The 15,962-nt window shown below is 47.9% G+C and overlaps 1 protein-coding gene across 1 annotated transcript in view; it reads left to right on the top strand.

The window, feature by feature from the left end:
* The window catches only part of LOC124594343 (protein phosphatase PHLPP-like protein), a 260,630-nt gene that overhangs the window by 111,904 nt on the left and 132,764 nt on the right, over positions 1 to 15,962 (top strand). The window contains exon 3 of the mRNA XM_047132710.1: positions 15,137 to 15,287. Coding sequence (XP_046988666.1) covers positions 15,137 to 15,287 — 151 coding nt within the window. The remainder of the gene's footprint in view (positions 1 to 15,136; positions 15,288 to 15,962) is intronic.

Genomic DNA, 15,962 nt, shown 5'->3' with positions numbered 1-15,962 from the left:
CGCAGGTATTCGAACTGAATGGCAAAGGGCGCTTGTGGTTCAGAGTTCAGGAGGCGTGGCTCTGTGGGAGTGGCTCAGTGGGCGCACACCACTGGGTCCGCCAGATCCTGCGCGACCGCTATTATCACCTAACAGAGACTTGCAATTCCATTGCCAACTGATGCCCATGGGGTGGTATCGGTATTTGATAGCACAATGAAAATTAGATTCGTGTTAACTGGTGTATACTTGATGAATTTTGTGGATATATGACGCAGGTATTCGAACTGAATGGCAAAGGGCGCTTGTGGTTCAGAGTTCAGGAGGCGTGGCTCTGTGGGAGTGGCTCAGTGGGCGCACACCACTGGGTCCGCCAGATCCTGCGCGACCGCTATTATCACCTAACAGAGACTTGCAATTCCATTGCCAACTGATGCCCATCGGGTGGTATCGGTATTTGATAGCACAATGAAAATTAGATTCGAGTTAACTGGTGTATATTTGATGAATTTTGTGGATATATGACGCAGGTATTCGAACTGAATGGCAAAGGGCGCTTGTGGTTCAGAGTTCAGGAGGCGTGGCTCTGTGGGAGTGGCTCAGTGGGCGCACACCACTGGGTCCGCCAGATCCTGCGCGACCGCTATTATCACCTAACAGAGACTTGCAATTCCATTGCCAACTGATGCCCATGGGGTGGTATCGGTATTTGATAGCACAATGAAAATTAGATTCGTGTTAACTGGTGTATATTTGATGAATTTTGTGGATATATGACGCAGGTATTCGAACTGAATGGCAAAGGGCGCTTGTGGTTCAGAGTTCAGGAGGCGTGGCTCTGTGGGAGTGGCTCAGTGGGCGCACACCACTGGGTCCGCCAGATCCTGCGCGACCGCTATTATCACCTAACAGAGACTTGCAATTCCATTGCCAACTGATGCCCATGGGGTGGTATCGGTATTTGATAGCACAATGAAAATTAGATTCGTGTTAACTGGTGTATATTTGATGAATTTTGTGGATATATGACGCAGGTATTCGAACCGAATGGCAAAGGGCGCTTGTGGTTCAGAGTTCAGGAGGCGTGGCTCTGTGGGAGTGGCTCAGTGGGCGCACACCACTGGGTCCGCCAGATCCTGCGCGACCGTTATTATCACCTAACAGAGACTTGCAATTCCATTGCCAACTGATGCCCATGGGGTGGTATCGGTATTTGATAGCACAATGAAAATTAGATTCGTGTTAACTGGTGTATATTTGATGAATTTTGTGGATATATGACGCAGGTATTCGAACTGAATGGCAAAGGGCGCTTGTGGTTCAGAGTTCAGGAGGCGTGGCTCTGTGGGAGTGGCTCAGTGGGCGCACACCACTGGGTCCGCCAGATCCTGCGCGACCGCTATTATCACCTAACAGAGACTTGCAATTCCATTGCCAACTGATGCCCATGGGGTGGTATCGGTATTTGATAGCACAATGAAAATTAGATTCGTGTTAACTGGTGTATATTTGATGAATTTTGTGGATATATGACGCAGGTATTCGAACTGAATGGCAAAGGGCGCTTGTGGTTCAGAGTTCAGGAGGCGTGGCTCTGTGGGAGTGGCTCAGTGGGCGCACACCACTGGGTCCGCCAGATCCTGCGCGACCGCTATTATCACCTAACAGAGACTTGCAATTCCATTGCCAACTGATGCCCATGGGGTGGTATCGGTATTTGATAGCACAATGAAAATTAGATTCGTGTTAACTGGTGTATACTTGATGAATTTTGTGGATATATGACGCAGGTATTCGAACTGAATGGCAAAGGGCGCTTGTGGTTCAGAGTTCAGGAGGCGTGGCTCTGTGGGAGTGGCTCAGTGGGCGCACACCACTGGGTCCGCCAGATCCTGCGCGACCGCTATTATCACCTAACAGAGACTTGCAATTCCATTGCCAACTGATGCCCATGGGGTGGTATCGGTATTTGATAGCACAATGAAAATTAGATTCGTGTTAACTGGTGTATATTTGATGAATTTTGTGGATATATGACGCAGGTATTCGAACTGAATGGCAAAGGGCGCTTGTGGTTCAGAGTTCAGGAGGCGTGGCTCTGTGGGAGTGGCTCAGTGGGCGCACACCACTGGGTCCGCCAGATCCTGCGCGACCGCTATTATCACCTAACAGAGACTTGCAATTATATTGCCAACTGATGCCCATGGGGTGGTATCGGTATCTGATAGCACAATGAAAATTAGATTCGTGTTAACTGGTGTATATTTGATGAATTTTGTGGATATATGACGCAGGTATTCGAACTGAATGGCAAAGGGCGCTTGTGGTTCAGAGTTCAGGAGGCGTGGCTCTGTGGGAGTGGCTCAGTGGGCGCACACCACTGGGTCCGCCAGATCCTGCGCGACCGCTATTATCACCTAACAGAGACTTGCAATTCCATTGCCAACTGATACCCATGGGGTGGTATCGGTATTTGATAGCACAATGGAAATTAGATTCGTGTTAACTGGTGTATATTTGATGAATTTTGTGGATATATGACGCAGGTATTCGAACTGAATGGCAAAGGGCGCTTGTGGTTCAGAGTTCAGGAGGCGTGGCTCTGTGGGAGTGGCTCAGTGGGCGCACACCACTGGGTCCGCCAGATCCTGCGCGACCGCTATTATCACCTAACAGAGACTTGCAATTCCATTGCCAACTGATGCCCATGGGGTGGTATCGGTATTTGATAGCACAATGAAAATTAGATTCGTGTTAACTGGTGTATATTTGATGAATTTTGTGGATATATGACGCAGGTATTCGAACTGAATGGCAAAGGGCGCTTGTGGTTCAGAGTTCAGGAGGCGTGGCTCTGTGGGAGTGGCTCAGTGGGCGCACACCACTGGGTCCGCCAGATCCTGCGCGACCGCTATTATCACCTAACAGAGACTTGCAATTCCATTGCCAACTGATGCCCATGGGGTGGTATCGGTATTTGATAGCACAATGAAAATTAGATTCGTGTTAACTGGTGTATATTTGATGAATTTTGTGGATATATGACGCAGGTATTCGAACTGAATGGCAAAGGGCGCTTGTGGTTCAGAGTTCAGGAGGCGTGGCTCTGTGGGAGTGGCTCAGTGGGCGCACACCACTGGGTCCGCCAGATCCTGCGCGACCGTTATTATCACCTAACAGAGACTTGCAATTCCATTGCCAACTGATGCCCATGGGGTGGTATCGGTATTTGATAGCACAATGAAAATTAGATTCGTGTTAACTGGTGTATATTTGATGAATTTTGTGGATATATGACGCAGGTATTCGAACTGAATGGCAAAGGGCGCTTGTGGTTCAGAGCTCAGGAGGCGTGGCTCTGTGGGAGTGGCTCAGTGGGCGCACACCACTGGGTCCGCCAGATCCTGCGCGACCGCTATTATCACCTAACAGAGACTTGCAATTCCATTGCCAACTGATGCCCATGGGGTGGTATCGGTATTTGATAGCACAATGAAAATTAGATTCGTGTTAACTGGTGTATATTTGATGAATTTTGTGGATATATGACGCAGGTATTCGAACCGAATGGCAAAGGGCGCTTGTGGTTCAGAGTTCAGGAGGCGTGGCTCTGTGGGAGTGGCTCAGTGGGCGCACACCACTGGGTCCGCCAGATCCTGCGCGACCGCTATTATCACCTAACAGAGACTTGCAATTCCATTGCCAACTGATGCCCATGGGGTGGTATCGGTATTTGATAGCACAATGAAAATTAGATTCGTGTTAACTGGTGTATATTTGATGAATTTTGTGGATATATGACGCAGGTATTCGAACTGAATGGCAAAGGGCGCTTGTGGTTCAGAGTTCAGGAGGCGTGGCTCTGTGGGAGTGGCTCAGTGGGCGCACACCACTGGGTCCGCCAGATCCTGCGCGACCGCTATTATCACCTAACAGAGACTTGCAATTCCATTGCCAACTGATGCCCATGGGTGGTATCGGTATTTGATAGCACAATGAAAATTAGATTCGTGTTAACTGGTGTATATTTGATGAATTTTGTGGATATATGACGCAGGTATTCGAACTGAATGGCAAAGGGCGCGTGTGGTTCAGAGTTCAGGAGGCGTGGCTCTGTGGGAGTGGCTCAGTGGGCGCACACCACTGGGTCCGCCAGATCCTGCGCGACCGCTATTATCACCTAACAGAGACTTGCAATTCCATTACCAACTGATGCCCATGGGGTGGTATCGGTATTTGATAGCACAATGAAAATTAGATTCGTGTTAACTGGTGTATATTTGATGAATTTTGTGGATATATGACGCAGGTATCGAACTGAATGGCAAAGGGCGCTTGTGGTTCAGAGTTCAGGAGGCGTGGCTCTGTGGGAGTGGCTCAGTGGGCGCACACCACTGGGTCCGCCAGATCCTGCGCGACCGCTATTATCACCTAACAGAGACTTGCAATTCCATTGCCAACTGATGCCCATGGGGTGGTATCGGTATTTGATAGCACAATGAAAATTAGATTCGTGTTAACTGGTGTATATTTGATGAATTTTGTGGATATATGACGCAGGTATTCGAACTGAATGGCAAAGGGCGCTTGTGGTTCAGAGTTCAGGAGGCGTGGCTCTGTGGGAGTGGCTCAGTGGGCGCACACCACTGGGTCCGCCAGATCCTGCGCGACCGCTATTATCACCTAACAGAGACTTGCAATTCCATTGCCAACTGATGCCCATGGGGTGGTATCGGTATTTGATAGCACAATGAAAATTAGATTCGTGTTAACTGGTGTATATTTGATAAATTTTGTGGATATATGACGCAGGTATTCGAACTGAATGGCAAAGGGCGCTTGTGGTTCAGAGTTCAGGAGGCGTGGCTCTGTGGGAGTGGCTCAGTGGGCGCACACCACTGGGTCCGCCAGATCCTGCGCGACCGCTATTATCACCTAACAGAGACTTGCAATTCCATTGCCAACTGATGCCCATGGGGTGGTATCGGTATTTGATAGCACAATGAAAATTAGATTCGTGTTAACTGGTGTATATTTGATGAATTTTGTGGATATATGACGCAGGTATTCGAACTGAATGCAAAGGGCGCTTGTGGTTCAGAGTTCAGGAGGCGTGGCTCTGTGGGAGTGGCTCAGTGGGCGCACACCACTGGGTCCGCCAGATCCTGCGCGACCGCTATTATCACCTAACAGAGACTTGCAATTCCATTGCCAACTGATGCCCATGGGGTGGTATCGGTATTTGATAGCACAATGAAAATTAGATTCGTGTTAACTGGTGTATATTTGATGAATTTTGTGGATATATGACGCAGGTATTCGAACTGAATGGCAAAGGGCGCTTGTGGTTCAGAGTTCAGGAGGCGTGGCTCTGTGGGAGTGGCTCAGTGGGCGCACACCACTGGGTCCGCCAGATCCTGCGCGACCGCTATTATCACCTAACAGAGACTTGCAATTACATTGCCAACTGATGCCCATGGGGTGGTATCGGTATTTGATAGCACAATGAAAATTAGATTCGTGTTAACTGGTGTATATTTGATGAATTTTGTGGATATATGACGCAGGTATTCGAACTGAATGGCAAAGGGCGCTTGTGGTTCAGAGTTCAGGAGGCGTGGCTCTGTGGGAGTGGCTCAGTGGGCGCACACCACTGGGTCCGCCAGATCCTGCGCGACCGCTATTATCACCTAACAGAGACTTGCAATTCCATTGCCAACTGATGCCCATGGGGTGGTATCGGTATTTGATAGCACAATGAAAATTAGATTCGTGTTAACTGGTGTATATTTGATGAATTTTGTGGATATATGACGCAGGTATTCGAACTGAATGGCAAAGGGCGCTTGTGGTTCAGAGTTCAGGAGGCGTGGCTCTGTGGGAGTGGCTCAGTGGGCGCACACCACTGGGTCCGCCAGATCCTGCGCGACCGCTATTATCACCTAACAGAGACTTGCAATTCCATTGCCAACTGATGCCCATGGGGTGGTATCGGTATTTGATAGCACAATGAAAATTAGATTCGTGTTAACTGGTGTATACTTGATGAATTTTGTGGATATATGACGCAGGTATTCGAACTGAATGGCAAAGGGCGCTTGTGGTTCAGAGTTCAGGAGGCGTGGCTCTGTGGGAGTGGCTCAGTGGGCGCACACCACTGGGTCCGCCAGATCCTGCGCGACCGCTATTATCACCTAACAGAGACTTGCAATTCCATTGCCAACTGATGCCCATCGGGTGGTATCGGTATTTGATAGCACAATGAAAATTAGATTCGTGTTAACTGGTGTATATTTGATGAATTTTGTGGATATATGACGCAGGTATTCGAACTGAATGGCAAAGGGCGCTTGTGGTTCAGAGTTCAGGAGGCATGGCTCTGTGGGAGTGGCTCAGTGGGCGCACACCACTGGGTCCGCCAGATCCTGCGCGACCGCTATTATCACCTAACAGAGACTTGCAATTCCATTGCCAACTGATGCCCATGGGGTGGTATCGGTATTTGATAGCACAATGAAAATTAGATTCGTGTTAACTGGTGTATATTTGATGAATTTTGTGGATATATGACGCAGGTATTCGAACTGAATGGCAAAGGGCGCTTGTGGTTCAGAGTTCAGGAGGCGTGGCTCTGTGGGAGTGGCTCAGTGGGCGCACACCACTGGGTCCGCCAGATCCTGCGCGACCGCTATTATCACCTAACAGAGACTTGCAATTCCATTGCCAACTGATGCCCATGGGGTGGTATCGGTATTTGATAGCACAATGAAAATTAGATTCGTGTTAACTGGTGTATATTTGATGAATTTTGTGGATATATGACGCAGGTATTCGAACTGAATGGCAAAGGGCGCTTGTGGTTCAGAGTTCAGGAGGCGTGGCTCTGTGGGAGTGGCTCAGTGGGCGCACACCACTGGGTCCGCCAGATCCTGCGCGACCGCTATTATCACCTAACAGAGACTTGCAATTCCATTGCCAACTGATGCCCATGGGGTGGTATCGGTATTTGATAGCACAATGATAATTAGATTCGTGTTAACTGGTGTATATTTGATGAATTTTGTGGATATATGACGCAGGTATTCGAACTGAATGCAAAGGGCGCTTGTGGTTCAGAGTTCAGGAGGCGTGGCTCTGTGGGAGTGGCTCAGTGGGCGCACACCACTGGGTCCGCCAGATCCTGCGCGACCGCTATTATCACCTAACAGAGACTTGCAATTCCATTGCCAACTGATGCCCATGGGGTGGTATCGGTATTTGATAGCACAATGAAAATTAGATTCGTGTTAACTGGTGTATATTTGATGAATTTTGTGGATATATGACGCAGGTATTCGAACTGAATGGCAAAGGGCGCTTGTGGTTCAGAGTTCAGGAGGCGTGGCTCTGTGGGAGTGGCTCAGTGGGCGCACACCACTGGGTCCGCCAGATCCTGCGCGACCGCTATTATCACCTAACAGAGACTTGCAATTCCATTGCCAACTGATGCCCATGGGGTGGTATCGGTATTTGATAGCACAATGATAATTAGATTCGTGTTAACTGGTGTATATTTGGTGAATTTTGTAGATAAATGAGGCAGTTATTCGAACTGAATGGAAAATACAAGAAAAAGACATCATAGCGAGTTTTGAACCTGTAATCTATTGATTACCGATTGCCATTCTCCATTGCTAATGAGTGAGCCAGGGGACCTGTCGAAAAATATCGTATTATTTTTAGTGAATTAAAGGTCCATGGAAACCTTCAAAGTTGGAGAGATGTAATGAACTGCCTTGTGGGATTGACATCCGAGTTATGAACTTTACTTATCATGCCGGATGGTCTCCTTGTAAGTTTCTAAAGTGGGAGACAGAACATCTAGTTCAAACCAAGGCAACGTTATGCATTCTGCATTTCATTCTGCATTCTGCATTTCAGTTAAATGAACCGTAGTCCCGGCAGTAATGGGAACTGACTTGGTCACGTGAATAGGAAAAGCCCCACTCGACGTTGAAGAGGTACAGAAAGGCAGCGGAACACCCTAGCAAAAGCGAAAGTTGAATAATTCGATGGTGTGTAAATTACGAGAGGAAGGACACGGTGCCAAGCGGAGTGACATTCAGTACACACCCGGAAGGAAATGTAGAAAAGTGCACATAATAAATATTTAACTGACGATAAGAATGAATGTATTATCAAACAAGAACTTCTGCGATATTATAAACAATGTAAGGAAATCTAAACTGTGCAAAAACTTCAGTATTTTTGTCACGCTGAAGTGGATTTCAACACTAGCTAGGAAACTCTGAGAAAATTTGTTCTGGCTGTGAAGTTATCACTATGATCTGAATTAAAATGGTTAATGGTTTAGAGTTAAAACGGTTAGTGGTTTATTTAGATGACTCGTGGCTTCATACACACCTCAGGGAGCGGTTCACTGCTCTGTGTGCAGTGTGCCCACAAAGCCCCGTGCAGGAACATCCGCTGCCTTGAATAGCACATCAAGAACTTTAAATGCGAACATTTTAGGTTAGGCTTTACCGTGACTGTTATTAACATTAAATGAAACAACAAGTTTACTGTTACCAGTCACCGTTCTATTTATTTCCACGACGCGTTTCAAAGGTTTAAACCTCCATCATCGGGTGGATTTACATTAGTTAGTTCGCTGTGGTCTGAAGTGCGCGCGCGCGAAGGCTGCCTGCGATGTTAGCGGCGGGCCACGCACGGAGAAGTGCGGCCGACGATGCGTTTCTCGGCCGCGCTTGATGGAGCGCGCCGCTGCTCGGTGCGGAGATTTAATAGTGGTGGATACCACAAAAACGTATTTTTACGGAAGGACAATGTCCTCTCTCCAAACCTGTAGGGTCAAGGGGTGTTCCTGCTGAAACTGTGTCTTTCCTGCACCATCCATCTACAGGGTTATTACAAATGATTGAAGCGATTTCACAGCTCTACAATAACTTTATTATTTGAGATATTTTCACAATGCCTTGCACACACATACAAAAACTCAATAAGTTTTTTTAGGCATTCACAAATGTTCGATATGTGCCCCTTTAGTGATTCGGCAGACATCAAGCAGATAATCAAGTTCCTCCCACACTCGGCGCAGCATGCCCCCATCAATGAGTTCGAAAGCATCGTTGATGCGAGCTCGCAGTTCTGGCACGTTTCTTGGTAGAGGAGGTTTAAACACTGAATCTTTCACATAACCCCACAGAAAGAATCGCATGGGGTTAAGTCGGGAGAGCGTGGAGGCCATGACATGAATTGCTGATCATGATCTCCACCACGACCGATCCATCGGTTTTCCAATCTCCTGTTTAAGAAATGCCGAACATCATGATGGAAGTGCGGTGGAGCACCATCCTGTTGAAACATGAAGTCGGCGCTGTCGGTCTCCAGTTGTGGCATGAGCCAATTTTCCAGCATGTCCAGATACACGTGTCCTGTAACGTTTTTTTCGCAAAAGAAAAAGGGGCCGTAAACTTTAAACCGTGAGATTGCACAAAAGACGTTAACTTTTAGTGAATTGCGAATTTGCTGCACGAATGCGTGAGGATTCTCTACCGCCCAGATTCGCACATTGTGTCTGTTCACTTCATCATTAAGAAAAAATGTTGCTTCATCACTGAAAACAAGTTTCGCACTGAACGCATCCTCTTCCATGAGCTGTTGCAACCGCGCCGAAAATTCAAAGCGTTTGACTTTGTCATCGGGTGTCAGGGCTTGTAGCAATTGTAAACGGTAAGGCTTCTGCTTTAGCCTTTTCCGTAGGATTTTCCAAACCGTCGGCTGTGGTACGTTTAGCTCCCTCCTTGCTTTATTCGTCGACCTCCGCGGGCTACGCGTCAAACTTGCCCGCACGCGTTCAACCGTTTCTTCGCTCATTGCAGGCCGACCCGTTGATTTCCCCTTACAGAGGCATCCAGAAGCTTTAAACTGCGCATACCATCGCCGAATGGAGTTAGCAGTTGGTGGATCTTTGTTGAACTTCGTCCTGAAGTGTCGTTGCACTGTTATGACTGACTGATGTGAGGGCATTTCAAGCACGACGTACGCTTTCTCGGCTCCTGTCGCCATTTTGTCTCACTGCGCTCTCGAGCGCTCTGGCGGCAGAAACCTGAAGTGCGGCTTCAGCCGAACAAAACTTTATGAGTTTTTCTACGTATCTGTAGTGTGTCGTGACCATATGTCAATGAATGGAGCTACAGTGAATTTATGAAATCGCTTCAATCATTTGTAATAGCCATGCAGAATATTCGATGCATCTCTTCCCCCCCCCCCCCCTTCACGGGACCTAGCTTCCGCCTACACTCGTGGATTCGCCTCTCCTGCAGCCACGCCTCGCCTCCTTGCGTATCGATCGTCAGACACGGCTGTCACTCGCCTACATGAGTTCTGATACACATAACACACGAATCATACGGCGTATTTTGGGGTGGTTAAGTCCCATTCTCGTGGTCTAGGGGTAACGTCTTTGATTACTAATCAAAGCGTCCGCGTTCGAATCCCGCCACCCCTTACATTATGAATAAAAATTACCATCAATGGCTGCCGAAGACTTCCGGCATAAGAAGTCCCCGTCATTCTACCAACGGCCTTGTCAAAGAGGGCGTAGGAGAGAACATAGGTTCAGGGAACACTCTTGCCCATGGGGTGGGACACTGCCCTAAAAGACGAAAGAATCAGCAGTGATCAACGGCGTGAGGATACCGAAAGTAATGGAAACCACTGCAAAAGACACACAACGTTTATCCACAGGACATGTTGCCTGTACTTTAAAAGTGTTATGATAATCTCTCCATGGGCAAAAGATTCCGGAGTAGTCCCCCATTCGCATCTCCGGGAGGTAAGTGCCAAAAGAGAGCTAACTATGAGATAAAGATTGAATACCCAACGGAAGGATAACACTCTACGAATCGGTGCATGGAATATTAGGAATTTGAACGTGGAAGGGAAACTAGAAAATCTGAAAATGGAAATGCTAACGCTCAACCTAGATATAGTGGGCGTCAGTGAAGTGAAATGGAAAGAAGACAAGGATTTCTGGACAGAAGAGTATAGAGTAATATAAACAGCAGCATAATATGGTATAACGGGAGTGAGACTGGTTAAGAATAGAAAGGTAGGACAGAGAGTGAGTTACTGCGTGTAGTTCAGTGATAGTGTTGTTCTCTTTAGAATCGACAGCGCGCCTACACCAACAATAGTTCAGGATGCATGCCGACGTAGCAAGCAGCAGAAGAGGAGGCAGGGAGAGCATATGAGGATACTGAACGGGTAATTCAGTACGTAAACGGAGATGAAAATTTAAGAGTCTTGGGGGACTGGAATGCGGTTGTAGGAGAAGGAGTAAAAGTAAGGGTTACGGGTGAATATTGGCTTGGTAGTAGGAGTAACAAAGGAGAGAGACTAATTGAGTTCCGCAGTAAGTGTCGGATGGCAACAGCGAATACTCTGTTCAAGAACCACAAGAGGAGGAGGTATAGTTGTAAAAGGCCAGGAGATACAGGAAGATTTCAGTTAGATTACATCATGGTCAGGCAGAGATTCCGAAATGAGATATTGGATCTGGTGAAAGTAAAGAACCCTTACAGGACATGCAGAATGGAGTGAACAGTCTAATACTGATTGAGAATAACTCGAAGAAAGGCGAAAGTAATGATAAGTAGCGGAAACGAGAACAGTGAGAAACATAACATCAGGATTTGTGATCAGGTAGTAGATATAGTTAAGGAATTCTGCTACCGACGCAACAAAATAACCCACGGCAGAAAGGGCAAGAAGGACACAAAAAGCAGACTAGCATTGGCGAAAAGGGCATTCCTGTCTAAGAGAAATCTTCTATCAAACATAGGTCTTAATTTGAGAAAGAACCTTCTGAGAATATACGTTTGGAGCATAGCATTGTATGGCAGTGAGACATGGACTACAGGAAAACCGGAACAGACGAGAATAGAACCATTTGAAGTGTGGTGTTGCAGAATAATGTCGAAAATTAAATCCACTGTTAAGGTAGGGAATGGGAAAGATCTCTAGAAAATCGGGGAGGAAAGGAATACACGGAAACATTGACAAGAAGAAGGGAGATGCAGATAAGACATATGTTAAGACATCAGGGAATAACTTCCATGATACTAGAGGGAGTTGCAGAGGGTAAAAACCCTAGAGGGGGGCAGAGATTGGAATACATCCACCAAATAATTGAGGACGTAGGTTGTAAGTGCTACTGTGAGATGAAAAGGTTGGCACATGGGAAATACTAGTGGCGGACCACATCAAGCCAGTCAGAACACTGATGGCTCAAAGAGAAGCATCAATAAATTGCAGGTTTCCAGCTGCATATTTTATGATGTATTACAAAATAAGTAGTGCTGTTCCTTAACTTAATGCGCTGTTCAGTCACAGTAATGTGATCCGGTGCAAAAGCCACATTTTGCAGCGTGGACTGCTGCTGTACGTGCATGTAGAGAGTCGGTTCTTTTAGGTACAGGCAGGGATGTGGAGCCCTGCAGACTACAGTTCCTTGGTCAGCTGCTCTAGGTTTCTCGTTGGAGGATCCATGGCGCGAACAGCCCCATCAAGCTGGTCCAACAAATTCTCGATTGGGTTTAAATTCGGGGATTTTGGTGGCCACTGGAGTACGGTGAACTCATCCTGCAGCTCTTCGAGCTAAGCACGTACACTTCGAGCTGTGTAACACGTTGCACTGTCTGCTAGTAGATGCGATCGTGCCGAGGAATGTGTGTGTGAAATCTTATGGGACTTAACTGCTAAGGTCATCAGTCCCTAAGCTTACACACTACTTAACCTAAATTATCCTAAGGACAAACACACACACCCAAGCCCGAGGGAGGACTCGAACCTCCGTCGGGACCAGCCACACAGTCCATGACTGCAGCGCCCTAGACCGTTCAGCTAATCCCGCGTGCCGAGGAAAAACCAACTGCATACTGGGGTGAACAGGTTCTCAAGGATAGATGCACACTTGTACTGATTTATTGTGCCTTCCAGAACGACGAGATCACCCAGGGTATGCCACGGAAGCGTTCCTCAGACCACAACGCTCCCTCCTCCAGCCTGACCCCTTTGCTTTCAGACGTTTCATGCCATACACGCCAACGTCCATCTCTCCGATGGAGCATAAAACGTGATTCATCAGAAAAGGAAACCTGTCGCCATTCAGTGGACGTCCAGTTGCGGTTCTGGCGTGTAAATTCCAACCTTTGCCGCTGATGAGCAGCAGTCAGCATTGGTGCACGGACCAGGCACCCACTGCGGTGGCCCATAGGTAGCAACATTCGCTGATGGTCGTTGAGGAGACACTGTTGGTAGCCCCTTGGTTCACCTGGACGGTCAGTTGCTCGTCTTCTGCACATCTGTTAACCTGTACACATCTCCAAATCCGTCATTCACCGCAGTCATCTATGGCCTGTACTGCACCACATTTCCTTGGCGTCCGTTGTTGATGGCACCATTTTGCCACGCATGGTATACTTTAACCCCGGCAGCAGTCGAAGAATTTACAAACTTTGTCGTTTCGGAAATGTTTCCACCCTTGATGCTGAAGCCAATGGCCATGCCCTCTTGGACGTTGGATAAATCGCTCTACTTCCACATTAGGACAATGACTGCACTGTTTTTCGCATCTACTTTCACGCTTTATATACCCTCCACCTGCCATCTGTGAGTCGTGATTGCACGCTGACATCGAACATAGGTGGTGGTCATATTAATGTGACCAGACCATGTAGATTACGTAATATTACGTTCGGAAATGAGGGTGGACAGGAAAATACCATGTCACTGCCACATCTCAAGGTCCGATGTAAATATAAATATTTAAAATACAATGCCACACAGAACGAAGTTTACATGATTCACAGATAGATAGAATATCCGTTCCTCCCTTATATGACCTTGAGGACTGTTGTCAGGAAGGTCATCCTGAAAAAGCGCACCCCTTCTTACTAGATGGGATAAACTCTAGGAAAAAGAAGAAAAAGGAGGAGATGCATACTAAACTGGTTCGAAGTCTTTAGGTTCTCAGGATGAAGAGACATCTTCTTGTTGCCCAACATAGGTCTACTGACCAATGTTTCGTTATGTGGTCAATCAAACCATTGTTACAATGAAGAATATCTGACAGTAATCAATCATGCACAGATTGCACTCCTAGACTTAGAAGTACTTAAACCCAACTAACCTAAGGACATCACACAGATCCATGCCCGAGGTAGGATTCGAACCAGCGACCGTAGCAGCAGCGCGGTTCCGGACTGAAGCGCCTAGAAACGCTCGGTCACAGCGGCCGGCAGCACTCCAGCAACAGTGTTTTTATCACTTACGTCGTTCTCACTATAGATTTATGCTATAGTTGTCTATGAGCGTATTTAAAGGTAGAGTAGTTTATGCATTTGCCAACGGCCTTGCCGCAGTGGTAACACAAGTTCCCGTCAGACCACCGAAGTCAAGCGCTGCCGGGCTGGGCTTAGCACTTGGATGGTCGTTGAGGAGACACTGTTGGTAGACCCTGGCAAGCGGGGTGCACTCAGCCCTTGTGAGGCAAACTGAGGAGCTACTTGATTGAGAAGTAGCGGCTCCAGTCCCGTAAACTGACATACTGGCGGGAGAGCGGTGTACTGACGACATGCCCCTCCATATCCATATCCAGTGAAGCCCTGTGGTCTGAGGATGACACGGCAGCCGATCCGCACCGTTGGGCCTTCCAAGGCCCGTTCGGACGGAGTTTAGTTTTTAGCTTATGCATTTAGCCAAGATGTTCTAGATGCGAATGTACGCAATGAGCTTTGTAAACTGCCCTTCTAAACACAACATCAGTCGAACAGCGACTACAAGATCGGACAACACATTTATGGTCCACCCAGACCTGTTCCCTTAGTTCAATAAACTCGACCCCTCTCTCACCAAGGAAGCGGCTCATCTATGCAATACCCATGATAGTCAGATCTCAAAACAGACATCACTCCACCAGGTTGAATTTTAAAATTGCACAATATTAAGTACGAATGGAACTACGTCTTTCTTCAAATTTTTTAGCGCGCGGAAGTTGACGGATTCACTGCTGTGTATTATTATTGCTGCTGTACTGCTAACACAGGATACATTGACTCACGCCGAATCTATTGTGGTGTGTCTTCTGCTGCAGGCTTCAAGAGCTGCGACTCGACCGCAACCAGCTGGCGGCCCTGCCAGCCTGCCTGTCTCAACTGCCGCGCTTGCGCGCGCTCTGGGCGGCGCACAACCTCCTCTCCGCCCTGCCGCCCTGGCTCTCCACCATGCGCGCGCTCTCCCTCCTGGTAAGTACCTCACAGCTGCCGCCAGCCAGCCTGTCTCAGCTGCCACGCCTCGCACACTCTGAGCCGCGCCCAACTTGCTCTCTGCCCTGCCGCCCTGGCTCTCCAGCGTGCGATAACTCACAGCCGCTGCTGGCTTGCCTGTCTCAGCTGCTGCAGCTGTGCGCTCTCTGAGCCATGCGCAACCTGCTGTCTACCTTGCTACCCTGTCTCTCCATCATAAGCGCACTCTCCCTCACAGTCAATACCTCACAGCCACTGTCAGCCTGCTTGTTTGAGCTGCCATGCTTGCATGCACTATGGCCTGCACACAACCTGCTGCTCGCTTGGTTCCCTTGGCTCTCCACCTCCACACAAGTACCTCACAGTAAATGCCACTATGGCTGTCGCATTTGCACTTTCATCGAGCTGCACATAACCTGCTCTTCGCCCTGCCATCCTTACCCTCTGTTATGCACACGTTCTTCAAATGGTTCAAATGGCTCTGAGCACTATGGGACTTAACTTCTGAGGTCATCAGTCCCCTAGAACTTAGAACTACTTAAACCTAACTAACCTAAGGACATCACACACATCCATGCCCGAGGCAGGATTCGAACCTGCGACCGTAGCGGTCACGCGGTTCCAAACTGACGCGCTTAGAACCGCACGGCCACACCGGCCAGCCACACGTTCTTC

Source organism: Schistocerca americana, chromosome 2 (genome assembly GCF_021461395.2).
Source record: "Schistocerca americana isolate TAMUIC-IGC-003095 chromosome 2, iqSchAmer2.1, whole genome shotgun sequence".
Classification (NCBI taxonomy): Eukaryota; Metazoa; Arthropoda; class Insecta; order Orthoptera; family Acrididae; genus Schistocerca; species Schistocerca americana.
This window is presented reverse-complemented; position numbering and strand designations above follow the sequence as displayed.